This window comes from Equus quagga, chromosome 1 (assembly GCF_021613505.1).
Source record: "Equus quagga isolate Etosha38 chromosome 1, UCLA_HA_Equagga_1.0, whole genome shotgun sequence".
Taxonomy (NCBI): Eukaryota; Metazoa; Chordata; class Mammalia; order Perissodactyla; family Equidae; genus Equus; species Equus quagga.
In genome coordinates, this window is record NC_060267.1 from 131913712 (window position 1) to 131926430 (window position 12719).

General features: G+C 45.3%; 1 protein-coding gene across 3 annotated transcripts in view; it reads right to left on the bottom strand.

The window, feature by feature from the left end:
* The window catches only part of CACNA2D3 (calcium voltage-gated channel auxiliary subunit alpha2delta 3), an 827558-nt gene that overhangs the window by 55497 nt on the left and 759342 nt on the right, over positions 1–12719 (bottom strand). For all 3 annotated transcript variants that reach the window (XM_046679102.1, XM_046679095.1, XM_046679111.1), the window contains one exon: positions 9352–9422. In XM_046679102.1, the coding sequence (XP_046535058.1) occupies positions 9352–9422 (71 nt within the window). The remainder of the gene's footprint in view (positions 1–9351; positions 9423–12719) is intronic.

Sequence of the window (12719 nt, forward strand, 5' to 3'; positions counted from 1 at the left end):
TTGAAGTCAGTGACACTTGAGCTCAAATCCTAACTTATTCAGTTATCACAATGTTGGGTTTTTTTTACCCTCCTGGTGCCTCAGTTTCCTCATCTGTAAAATGGTGAGAATAATGGCTACCGTATAGGGTGGTCATGAGGATTAAACGAGGTTATATATGTATTGCATTTGGCACAGTTCCTGGTACAGAGGAAGCATTCAACAGAAGGCAGGGCTGCAGCTGCTGTTATAATTTATTAGCCTGATTTTCATTGCCATTATTAATTAATGAGGGAGGTGTTTAATGCAATGGGAATTGACTCAGGCTTTACCCAGCTGGCTGGACAGACAGGCCTCCTGGTTTTCTTAGCTCATTGGCACATACGATGCAGCGTAAAATTCACACTTGTTACTAGAGAACAAGACACCTTCAGAAGCCGTGCTGGGCTATCAAGAGATGATGCAGAAACTTCGGCTCATGGGATTCGCAGCTGAGGACCATGGTAACAACAGCTGAAGTCTATGAACTTTATTTAGCAAGCATGAGCAAGGTACTTTTCTAAGAATGCCCTACAAGATAGATTTTTTTTTTTGAAGATCAGCCCTGAACTAACATCTGTCAATCCTCCTCCTTTTGCTGAGGAAGACTGGCCCTGAGCTAACATCTGTGCCCATCTTCCTCTACTTTATATGTGGGACACCTGCCACAGCATGGCTTGATGAGCGGTGCCATGTCCGTACCCAGGATCCGAACCGACGCACCCCAGGCCGCTGAAGCGGAACATGTGAACTTAACCGACATGCCACTGGGCCGGCCCCTAAAAGATAGATTCTAATCATCCCCATTTTACAGAGGGCCAAACCAAGTCTCAGCCAGCCTAAATAATGTGGTCAAACTCACACACCTATCAAGTGGCAGAGCCAGAATTAGACGAGACCAAGCTGAATCCACCTCACTCTGCCTGCTCAGGAGCAGGCTCTGATAGATTCTAGGAATTGCTTAGAATTCACCCCTGTGCCCCATCCTGGAGTCTTACTGGAATATCACAGGAAATGCTGCCCAAGACAAGGGCTCATTACCAATGTCTAGAATCAACTTTCAACCCATGCTGAGGGGCTTGTTGTGGGGTCACGGGGCCAGGCTGGACCAGCAGGCTGGGCTAGTGAGAGCCCCTTGCCCTGGTAATCGCCCTGACAGACAGATGGCAGGAGGCCGAGGATTCTCCCGGGATCATTTTCAAAGGCTCTAGATGTGTTGGGGCCAAGCTCAACTGCTCTGGGGTGGCCTCTAGGCCAGGGTTCCTGCCTCTCCTTTCACAGGGAAGCTTTTCTGATCCCATTGCCATCGAGAAGGTTACAAAACAAGCCTTCCTCGTCTTCTCCACGCTTAGACAGCTTTAACTAGATGTTGCAGAAAGAGAGACTTCCAGATTATTACCCTTTTTGAAGTGATTTTGTTACTGTTTTAAATAACTCCATTTTGTGGCTACCTGTATCCTGTTCGGCTGATTATAGTTAAAGAACACGATAATTGCCTGCTTTCATTCGGCTCTAAAATAAACCCTGAGCATCGTGCCCAGCCCAAGACTGGTGCTGTGCTGCTGCCCTCAGCAGCGGGAGTTTATTCTTACTACAGATGCCATGCCTTATTCCCCATGACATCACCACCAGGCCCCTCAACTGTGGGCTGCAGCCGACACCTTATCATTAGCATCTCTGTGCTCCACAGACGGGTCTCCCTGCAACTTTGACAGAAGGCAGATTTGGTCTCTGAATAAGATACTCAAAGCCTGGACAAGTCCATGTGCCCCTGCAGAGCCTTGGATGATAGGCCGTGATATTCGCACTTATTTAAAGCCATTTTGCTGATTCTGCTCTTTTTCAACTAGACAAAAATCATGACCAAGAAAAAGATTTCTTCCAAGAATTAGAAAGTTGAATTTCAAAGGCATGAGTTCATCTAATTCAGGCTTGTTGGTAACTTCAGCGACCAGCATTTATTAAACACCTACTATGTGCCCATAAGGCCACATACTTTACCTGCAGGGACTCATTGATTAGCTCACTTTGGCTTACCAATCTGTCTGAAAACCAATCTGGAAACAGTTTAGAGCTTGCAAATACAGCCCTAAAAACATGACAGGCTGCCATTTGACATAGAGACCCACCGTGGGACGCATTTAAGCAATTTTGAATCTAAAAGTACGAGAAGCAAAGTGACTCACTAGCGTAGCATGTGAAAATATGTGTTCTTTGTTGAGCTACAAAATGTGTTCTCTGGGACAGCTTTCAACTTGCAAGAGATAGGGCACGGAGCAGGAACATAGGAAATTCTTGCCTAAGGATTGTTGCCTTGGGAAGGCTTGCTTGTTCTTACATCTGGGAAAGCCAGGAGAGTGGAAAGCTCAGTCTGTTGATCAGAGTGCTAACAGAAGATCCAAAAGGTGTTCTCTCTTCTCTCCTTTTTGCATGGGTCACCCTCTTATCCCACAGCAGCTTCTTCCAGAGATTGCACTGTTCTTTAAGATTAGCATGACACATCTAACCCAGCACAGGTGGCGAGCTGACACGACTCTGGCCCTGCTGCCTTTGAACCAACCTCTGACGAAATCACTAACATAAATCTAGTTAATGAGCACCCATCACTGGCAGAGAACAACTGCCATGTGGCTGCACCAGCCAGGAGCCCAGCACACAGGGTATTGCGGCCACTCAGGGTCCAGTGCAGAACCCTGGGAAGAGAGCCACGAGAAAGAGTCTCACTCATTCTGTAGAGTAGGCAGAGGGTCTGTCCGCACCAGATGCTTTTCATTGACAGGTGCTGATGATATAAAAAGAAACAAAGTTGCAGATACTGATCACATCAGCATCTCACTCAGGTAATAAAAGCAGTAACAATAACAAATTATCAATTACTTTCTCCCAGCCATGTAGGCATTATCTCCCATGTCAGGGGCATGGTTACATTTTATAGGAGAGGAAAGTAAGGCTCAGAAGGCAAAGTCACTGCTCCAAGGTTATTACAGTGCTACTAAGCGGAGAGGCTGGGATTTCAGTGTAGGTCTCCTGTTCTTTAAAGCTGTGTATTCAAACTGTTTCCCAAGCAAGGATTCCCATGGGACATCCTGCTCCATCAAGGTTTCACGGGGATGGGTCTCACCAGAAGAATCTGGAAAATGGGATGTAAATTTTATTCTCAATTCCTAAGGTCACTTGTGAGCATGCAAGTTGGCATTTGGTTAAAGCAGTGGTTCTCAACACTGCCCGCCCTTTAGAATCACCTGGGGAACTTAAAAAAATTTATAAATATGCTGATGACCGGGATTTCATTGGTCAGGGTTGGGGAGCTGGTATCAGTTATTGTTTTAAGCTCCCCAAACAATTCTAATATGCAGCCAGGGTTGAGAGCCATGAATTTTAGAACGTGATGCACTCTACCAGTAATCATTGTGTGTTTGTTTCTTCCCCTCTCAACTTGACTGTAAGTGCCTTGTAGGCAGGGCCTGGGACTCACAAGCCAGCATATCCTCCCAGGACCCAGTACCAGATTGGACATACTTAGGGGTGTGTTAGGGGCTGAATCGTGTCCCTCAAAATTCATATGCTGAAGTTCTAACACCCGGTACCTCCGAATGTGACTGTATTTGGAGATAGGGCCTTTAAAGAGGCGATTAAATTAAAATGAGGCCCTTAGGGTGGGCTATAATCCAATATGACTGAAGTCATGATAAGAAGAGAAAATCTGGACACAAAAAGAGATGCCAGGGATGCACAAGCCTGCCGGAGAGGTCATATGAGGCTACAGCAAGAAGGCAACCATCTGCAAGTCCAGGAGAGAGGCCACAGGAGAAACCAAACCTGCCAAATACCTTGATCTTGGACTTCCAGCATCCAGAGCTGTGAGAAAATAAATGTCTGCTTACGCCACTCAGTCTGGGTATTGTGTTACGGCAGCCTGAGCAGAGTAATACATGAGGCTTTCTTCCCTCACCAACTAGAGGGGCGCCATCTGCAAATCTCAAGGATTAACAGAATTTCCAGTCATCCTGGAGGGCAGCAGTGATGTGATAAACAAGTGAGTGCCCAGAAGCCAAGAAGAGAGAGTCCTCTGAAACAATGTAGTCCTGGAGAGCCTAAGAAGCTTCCAGCATCAGAACCGCCCATGTCCCCACTCCTAGCAGAATATTGCTCTCCCAGCCACATCTGCTTCAATCCTGAGGCCAAAGATAACATACATGGGCACCCAGTAAGCGCTCCTAGCTGGCGGCTGGTCGGCCCATTCACTTGGCCCTTCCATGAAAATTAGCTTTACTTGTTAAACTGAAGGAGAAAATGCAATCATGATTAATTCCACATGGAAAATATTAAATTTCTTTTGCCTCTTTGTTTGAGCAAGAAATAGAAGGAAACAGCTGAATTGTGCTTGGAGAATGAGTTAATGCAAAATCCATTTGAGGCAAGAAGCTTGGATGCTGGGGGAGCTTCCTTGGGCTCTGCCAAGTTCATGAAGCCATGTCTACATTTCACAGCCATTGCACTATGATAATGCGTATGCTGCTCTTAGCACAGCACAGGGCATGTAACTGAGGCTCAGGACATTAGGACCTAGGAGTGTTGGGGTTGCTGGTGTCATTATTATTATCAGTCAAACGAAGTCTGTGTTATTGAGTCCTCCTGCTTTCATTGCCTGCGGTCAGGCGTCGTGGACAGATGAGCTAGATGGTGGCTATGACCGTTTGTTTTCAGGACTGCTCTGGACACGTGGGGTACGGGGGAAGTAGGAGTGGTGAACACAGTCTCATCTCTGGAAGATTTTCAAAGTGGATATCACGGGAAGCCGGATTCAACATTTAGAGGACTTGTATGGTCTCAAACAAACTGGGGCATGCTGGATGTAGCAGAGACCGTCAAAGTATCCCAACTTCATTCTCCTCTTCTGTCAAGCAGAACCCTGACTTTTCGACATGCACCTTTCCCAGGTTCCTTTGTAGCAAGGTGAGGCCATGTGATTAAGCAGCAGTGTTATAGAGGAGTAGAAGTGTTTTAGGGGAGTAAATACTTTAATAAATAAAGAAGTTTCAATAAAGAAATTTTACTTAGTCTTCAGGACCTCCCAGAATCCTCCTTCTGTCAGCCTGGATTACAGATGTGACAGCTGGAGCTCAGGAGATATCTTGGACCATGAAGTAACCTTGAGTTTAAAAGCCAACTTGGAGAAAGGGAGAGAAACGAAGATGTGGTAATGGGTCTAGGATGACAACACGAGGCTTCCAAACTAGTATTTTCCATAATGAGAGTGAAGAAGTATTTGAAGTTCCCTGTTTGAAACACAAAAAGGTGACCAGGCATATGGTTGTTGCTATTGTTAGTGCCACTGAGTCAATTCTGCCTCCTAGCGACCCCGCGTACAGCAGAGCAGAACCCGCCTCAGTCTCTTTGCAGCATCCTCTCATCTTCCGGCGCTCTATCAGACCATGCTCCACTGCTGTTTGTAGGGTTTACATGGTCAATTTTTTCGGAAGTGGGTGGCCAGGTCCTTCTTCCTAGTCTGCCTTAGTCTAGAAGCTCTGCTGAAACCTGTCTACCATGGGTCACCCTGCTGGTATTTCAAATACTGGTGGCATAGCTTTCAGCATTACAGCAACACGCAGCTGCCACAGAATGACAACTGACAGATGGGTGGTGTGGTTCCCTGGCTGGGAAACAAACCTGGGCCATGGCAGTGAGGGCACGGAGTTTTAAGCACTAGACCACCAGGGTTAGGCATATGGTATTTTATGAGAAAACACATGAAGCCTGGGAACATGGCTTGGTTTAGCAATTTATCAACTTCAGCTAAAAGAAATCATGTAGCTGCCTCCCATCCTGAAAGTGCTGCCTGTCCAGATAAGACACTGCTGAGCCAACATCTTCCTCAGCTATCTTTCACTTCTCAAACAAAACTGAAGGAAGCTCCAGGCACTATGCAATGCTATATGTAGAACCAGGTAAAGGGCAGAAGCTAGAAAATTCTCTTTGCTCACATTGAAGGATGTGTGAATCCAGCTCTGTTACTCAGAGACTTAGATCAAGTTCATGACCTTTCCAAGCCTCATTATTTCCATCTATAAAATGGATATATTTATACCCACACTCCTGGCTTCATGGGCATGTGGCCTGTGTAATTGCCTAGAACACTACACAGAACCCAAGCACCCCAAGCTTGGTTTAATGCTCTGCTGTCACTGTCTTGAAATTCTTAATACTTTTTGAACAAGGGGCCCCACGTATTCATTTTGTACTGGGCCCTGCAAATTGTGCAGCTGGTCCTGTTTATACCTGTCTCACAGTTTCTGGAAAGGGCCGTAAGAGATAAGATCTGTCAGGTGCAACCCTGGCCCGGTACTTGATAGGTGCTTAGGGAAGGTAGCCATTGTGGTCATTTTCACACTGCTGAAGCTGTTGGTATGTTATCTGGCACCTGGATATTGTGTCATATGTAAGATGGGTAGACAGAGTCAAGTCGAAGACTCAGCTAACATGACCAAGAGTGACCATTTTGCCCGTTCGATTGTTTGCACACACTGCTGCAGAACTTCCTCAGACTTCTCTCAAGTTGGTAATTTGTTCCCACGAATCACTGGCTTCCCTTCCACAAGGCAGTGCAGATGCAAAAGTGGATGTTCTTTCCCTCTGATGGCCTTGCTAAGTAGAATGGCCATCAGGTCACCAGGTAAGTGGTCAAACAACCAAGAAAAGAGTCTATGGTCATGTACACAACCATCGTCTTATTTTAGAAAAAGAGACAGCAAATATGGACAAGGAGAGAGGGACAAAAGGGAGGTTGACAAAGGGAGACAGTGTTCGTCTCTTTGAGCTCTGTCTTTCAGGAAAAGATGGTTTGTAGGGCTCGTGTGTATGAAACTCATTTCTTTAGGACTGGGTATAAGCAGATCAAATCAAGAAACATAGTGCCAGCCGACACTGTCCAAGATGCTGACATGAGAGCATCCTGAACTTTATTTACCTGGGCTCAATCATATCACCAAAGCAACTCGACCTCCATGTATCCTATGTTTGGGGTTAGGGTACCGTTTAACATGGTGCATAACTCCCATCTGGAGCACTGTTAACTATTTTCAGTGCTTCTGAAAACCAGATTTTCTCTGAAGGAAAGGACCGTCAGCTTCACGCTGAGTAAGCATGGCATGCAGGAAAGGGCAAGGGTGTGAATGTCTGGTTTCAAGGAGGGCTGCACTACCCTAACAGTGGAGTCCCCGTCGCCAGGTGTCGTGGGAAGCCTGCGGTGAGATGTGTGAATGTAGAAGAAGCATTACCTGGTGCCAGGCAGAAAGCAAAGCCAAGATGGAGCAAAGATCCACAAAAACAAAACTCACAGCACAGCTAGCAATTATCGAGCCCTTAATATACGCCAGGCACTGTGTAAGAACCCCATGCTTGTTATTATCTCATTAACTCTGACAGCAACACTTGGAATTAATTATTATTATCATCTTCATTTTCCACATAAGGAACCAAAGCTTGGAGAGGTAACTTGACTTATTCAAAGTCACGCAGCCAGTAAACATCGGAGCCTGGATTTGAACACAACCCATCTGATTCCAAAAACCAAACTCTGATTGCTCTCCTGGGCCCAGTGAGGGGGCCATTCAAAGAGGCCCAAGAAGTTTGTTAACTAACTCCTGGATGACAGCAGTTGCTGTTAAAATTGAGCGAAATCTCCGGCCCTTCCCTTTCCTCAAATATGTTAGCTACTCTTGCAGTAAAAGAAGGTTCTAGATTCATGCCAACCATACTTCACTTACATTAAGGAGAAGACTAAGAATTTAAAATTCCACTACAACCTTTCTCTTTCTCCCACCAAACTGTGTGAAAGGAATATCCAATAGGGAAAAGGCAAAAAAATGTGATTTTGGTAAAGAAGTTGAAAAATATGCTTTTAAATGAGAAACACGTGTGTGATTATTCTTCATCTTTTGTCTCCACCCACCCCCAAGTTGAAAACAAGCTAACAGGATACAAATGTACACATCCACATAAAGATACAAAAAACCAGTGGTACCCTGCATGGCACAGAATCCAGAAGCTTCCCTGGGAAGCTTGAAGAAGTCATGGAAAACTCCAAGGCAACCCAAGCCCGGCTCCGAGCAGAGTTTCCAAGCATGTGCACACGATTCCCGGCAAAAAGGAATTGTGCTGTGCTTGAATTTTAGAGGGAATCGAGCAGGAGTGAACACCACTACAAACAGGCCTGAGAGCAAGCAAGCGTGTCAGAGACTGCAGAAGAGCTGGAGTTAGGCCAACTTTTTATATCATTTCTTTTTTCTCTCCTTCTGGCACAAACAAGCTATGGAATCTCAAAAATTGGGTCATCATTTTTGAATTCCCTGCTTTCAGCACAGCACTCAGTTGGTCTTGTTGAATGGCTTAAAAGTCTGATTTCCTGAGCTAACACTTCCTGGCCATTCAGCTGCGGGGGAGTAGTAAAGTGGGGGACTGCCTTCCCACTGGCAGCCAATGTGCAATGGTTCTCACAGGCCAGCTGAAGTCCATCCTTGTGTTTCCTGCTATTATATATTTAATAGCATCAAATATGCCCATTAAAGCACCACTTCAAAGGCCACCATTCTTCCTGGGAGGCCATGAGACAGGAAACAGGTTGACTCCCTGGGGAGTCATTACTGGCATCCTGATCTCCTGGGGTGATGGCTTTTCCCATAGGCTTTGGTGTTTCTAAGAGCACAGCCGGTCTGCTCGTGAGGGACATGGGCCTACAGGAAGCTGTCCTACACAAGCTCCACTTCGGGTCAATGAGAGATCTCAGGACTCAGGCGAGTAGTACCTGCCACCAGAGGGATATGGCATCATCAGGGTTTTCTTCTAGCAGCAGATTTAAACTTACCTCCATCGGGGAGCAGGTTTTGAGATTTTTCACCTGATTTTCTAAAATTGTATCAACAAGTCTCTAAACATCACTTTCCATCCCTGAGTTCCAGATTTCTAGCAAGTTTCCCCAGTTTGTCAATGTGAGACAAAATACACTCCTCCTTTCTGACCATGAAAATGTCTCTACTTCCTCACAATCGCTTGCTTGAGACTGATATAATCATGTCCCAGTGCAGGCCCCGACTTCAATATCGGCCTCCAATAAACTCTATGCTGGGTGAACAGGAAACCCATTGTGAGCTGAGTTTCTAAGACTCTTAACACTCAGGCAAGAGGCATCGAATTTCAGCGAGATCTTCTGGAGCATGAACACAAGTACAAACCAGCCATGGGGTCAAGTCTGGGCTTGCTTTATTTGACCTTGGTTTGTTTTATTTTATTTAGGCAAACTTTTTCGGGGGGCACAGGGGACCATAAAATCCTTACCTTTTAAAGGAGCCCATTGTTAACAATTTGTTCATCACAGCTCCCTCGACCTCACCAAAAAAGTCTCCAGTCTGCAGGGAAGAAAAGAAGACCCCATGAGGAAGTGTAGATAAATAATGTGCTCAAACACCAGAGCAGAAATCAAAACGGACACAGTCTGCGTCCTGGAGCTGACAGGAGCAAAAGGCAGGTTTTCAGGACTACTGTTACATAAAAGTGGAAAAGGTCTTCCTAGTCACAAGAAGTTATGGGATTACAGAGCAAACTGGGAAGCAGATGTGAATGTTCTACAACACACGGCAGGGGCGAAGGGGCGGTGGCATTGCATAACATATGCTGAGTGCTCGAATTAGAACACACATGCACATGTGCACGTGCACACACACACACACACATATCCTCCACTACCCCTGAATGAAGTGGCATTAATCTCTATGCAATCCCTTGTGATTAAAATACTACTTCATACACACAGAAACAGGCTGTGAAAGGGCGTCCTAAGCAGTAATAAAAAGAATTGTTTATAATTCCTGGTTGACCTGTTTAGCGAAATAGAGCAGTCCTCTTCATCAGCCCTATAAATTTCCTACAGTTGAGAATCCGTCCTTTCTCAAAATCACTTTCTGAGGAACACCCTCATTTTGTCCATAGGCAGTTAATGTGTTGACAAAAAATAAGGCCACCCAGCCACTTGAGGAGACAGCATGGCCAATCAAACTTCTAATGGCATACCCCTACTCTGGGGTTGTGTTCAGGGCATTTGAGGCCTAGTATCCTTCCCTACCACCAAGCTGATGCTTTTGCAAGTCTGGTTCTTAGTGTTGGATGAGACTTGCAAACTCTGAATGGTGGAATGAAGGATTAACATCCTCTTGCATCCCTCCAGACTCCTGGGGCCACCATCATCAGTGTCCCATGGGGGAGGGTGTATGCAGTACAGCAGAAGAGAACTCAGGGCAATAGCCTTCCACTGCCAACACCCTGGAACGAGCCAGTGTAGACCAGTAGAGAACCCCCATCTCAACTGTGGGTGCTCTGAAGATTTATAATTTCTGTGTGGGTGGGTGGAGGGCATTACACTCAGAGCCCAAATCACACAAATTCCATAGGCTTTGTATTAACTAAATCCTGATTTCATTACAACCAAGTGACCTCAAGCATGCTCCAGGCGGTTTTCAGACAGAAACACATATATAGAAGTTGCCAAAAAATCAAGAAAGAGTGGAGAAAGAGGAAGGAAACAACATTTCACTGATAATGATGAGCACTGCCTTTCCACCCCAGGGACACTTGGGACGCTGGGCAAACTCCGTGGGTGCGTGCTGCCGCAAGGAGCAAGAAGGACATTTGTATTTCGTGTGTGTTAATATGTCAGTGTCAAGGGAATTGGTTGTTAGATGAAGAAGAATTATCCTAATTGGGGTGCAGGAAACCAGACAGACTCAAACAAGCCCAGGCAAAGCAGGCCAGCAGGTTCCCTGGGTAATGCTGCCGGCCTCCACCTCCCAGACACACAGCAGGGAACAGAGCCCACACGTAGCAGCCATGGCCTTGTCAGACCAGTTCATTTTGTTGGCTAGTCCAGGACTCACCACTGGAAGATATCCACCACACCCTTCCTGCCCCAGGATCAGGCTCCTATCTCAGCCCTTAACAGTTACAGCAGGAGGACAGAGTTCCTCCTCACAGGTGATTAATTTGGGTTCTTACTCCACCGATTCTTGCATGTGTCTTGGTGTTTCTCCTCCCAGCCAAATGGGCATATTACCATAGGCCTATGGACGACTTTCCTGATCCCAAGAGACTGGCTTTGTTTCATGGGCTCATTCTTCCTATCTAATGTCCATCAACTGTCCAATGGCCAGTGATGTTCAGCATCTGAGGACATGGAGTGTGGGCAGTTTGAGCCTCACCAGTGTAATTTTTCACCCATCAAAGGCGCATTTAAAATCCTACAACATTCGCATGCATAAGAGGGGAAACTGAAGCACAATTCCACACGTGACCTGGAGCCAGTGTTTATAAATTACCAAGCCACTGAGCTCAGACCCTAAGGAGCCACACTTAAGGACAATTAACTAATTTATTAGGCATTAATAGGCCTATCGTACTGTTGACTACTAAAGAATTTTAAATGATTTAAATGGCACTTTGATATAAAATGTCAGTATCCTTAAACATTGGAGTTAGAAGAAGCCATATGTAGTCAACCATCCTCCTTTTACAGAGCCAGCCAGGAGGCCCAGGCAGGTTGAGTGATGTGCCCAAGATCCCAAAACTAGTTAAGAAAGACAGCTTGTTGGGGCCGGCCCCGTGGCCGAGTGGTTAAGTTTGCACTCTCTGCTTCGGCGGCCCAGGGTTTCACCGGTTCAGAACGTGGGCGCGGACATGGCACCACTCATCAGGCCACGCAGAGGCGGCATCCCACATGCCACAGCCAGAGGCACTCACAACTAGAATATACAACTATGTACCAGGGGGGCTTTGGGGAGAGGAAGAAGAAGAAAAAAAAAAGAAAGACAGCTTGCGCCAGAAGCCATCTGCCTCTAATATTCTTTATTACACCACACTGCTAAACTTGTCTGTATTCTACCTTTTTTAGTATGGTAAATAATTTCTAATTGCAAAATTTTTTTGCTTTAAGGCATAATGTTTTAATTTTTAAAAATTTTTTAATTTTAAAATTTTTTTTAGTTTTAATGCACAAAGTTTTCAAGGAGAAATCTGTTTCTCTATCACAATGCTAGTGATTTTTTTTTTTTTAAAGATTGGCACCTGAGCTAACATCTGTTGCCAATCTTTTATTTATTTTTTCTTCTTTTCCGCAAAGCCCCCCAGTACATAGTTGTAGGTCCTTCAGGCTGTGCTATGTGGGACGCCGCCTCAGCATGGCCTGATGAGCGGTGCCATGTCTGTGCCCAGAATCCGAACCAGCAAAACCCTGGCCCGCCGAAGCCAAGCCCTGGAACTTAACCACTCAGCCATGGGGCTGGCCCTGATTTTAACTCTTATTCTGATTTCCAAATACAGTAGAGCTTTCTGTGCTCAGCCCATAGTTTGGTTTCTTTCCATTGCTTTCCCTCCTGCTCCCACACTATACACAGCTCAATCAACTGAAGAACATCCTTCATCTATCTCTGGATCCTTGTCCCATGGTGTGGAGAGCACAAGCTAATTCTTGAACCCAGATAACTGATTTTTAAAAAGCAAAAACCAGAAAGAAAGCCATATAGAATAATTATGTTTGAATACATATATATACAGATATCTCTCTCTCTATATCTATATATAGATATATCTGTGTCTGCGTGTATATATAAATTATATATATAAAGATAAAATATCAAAAGGAAGAAACCTCCTTAAAA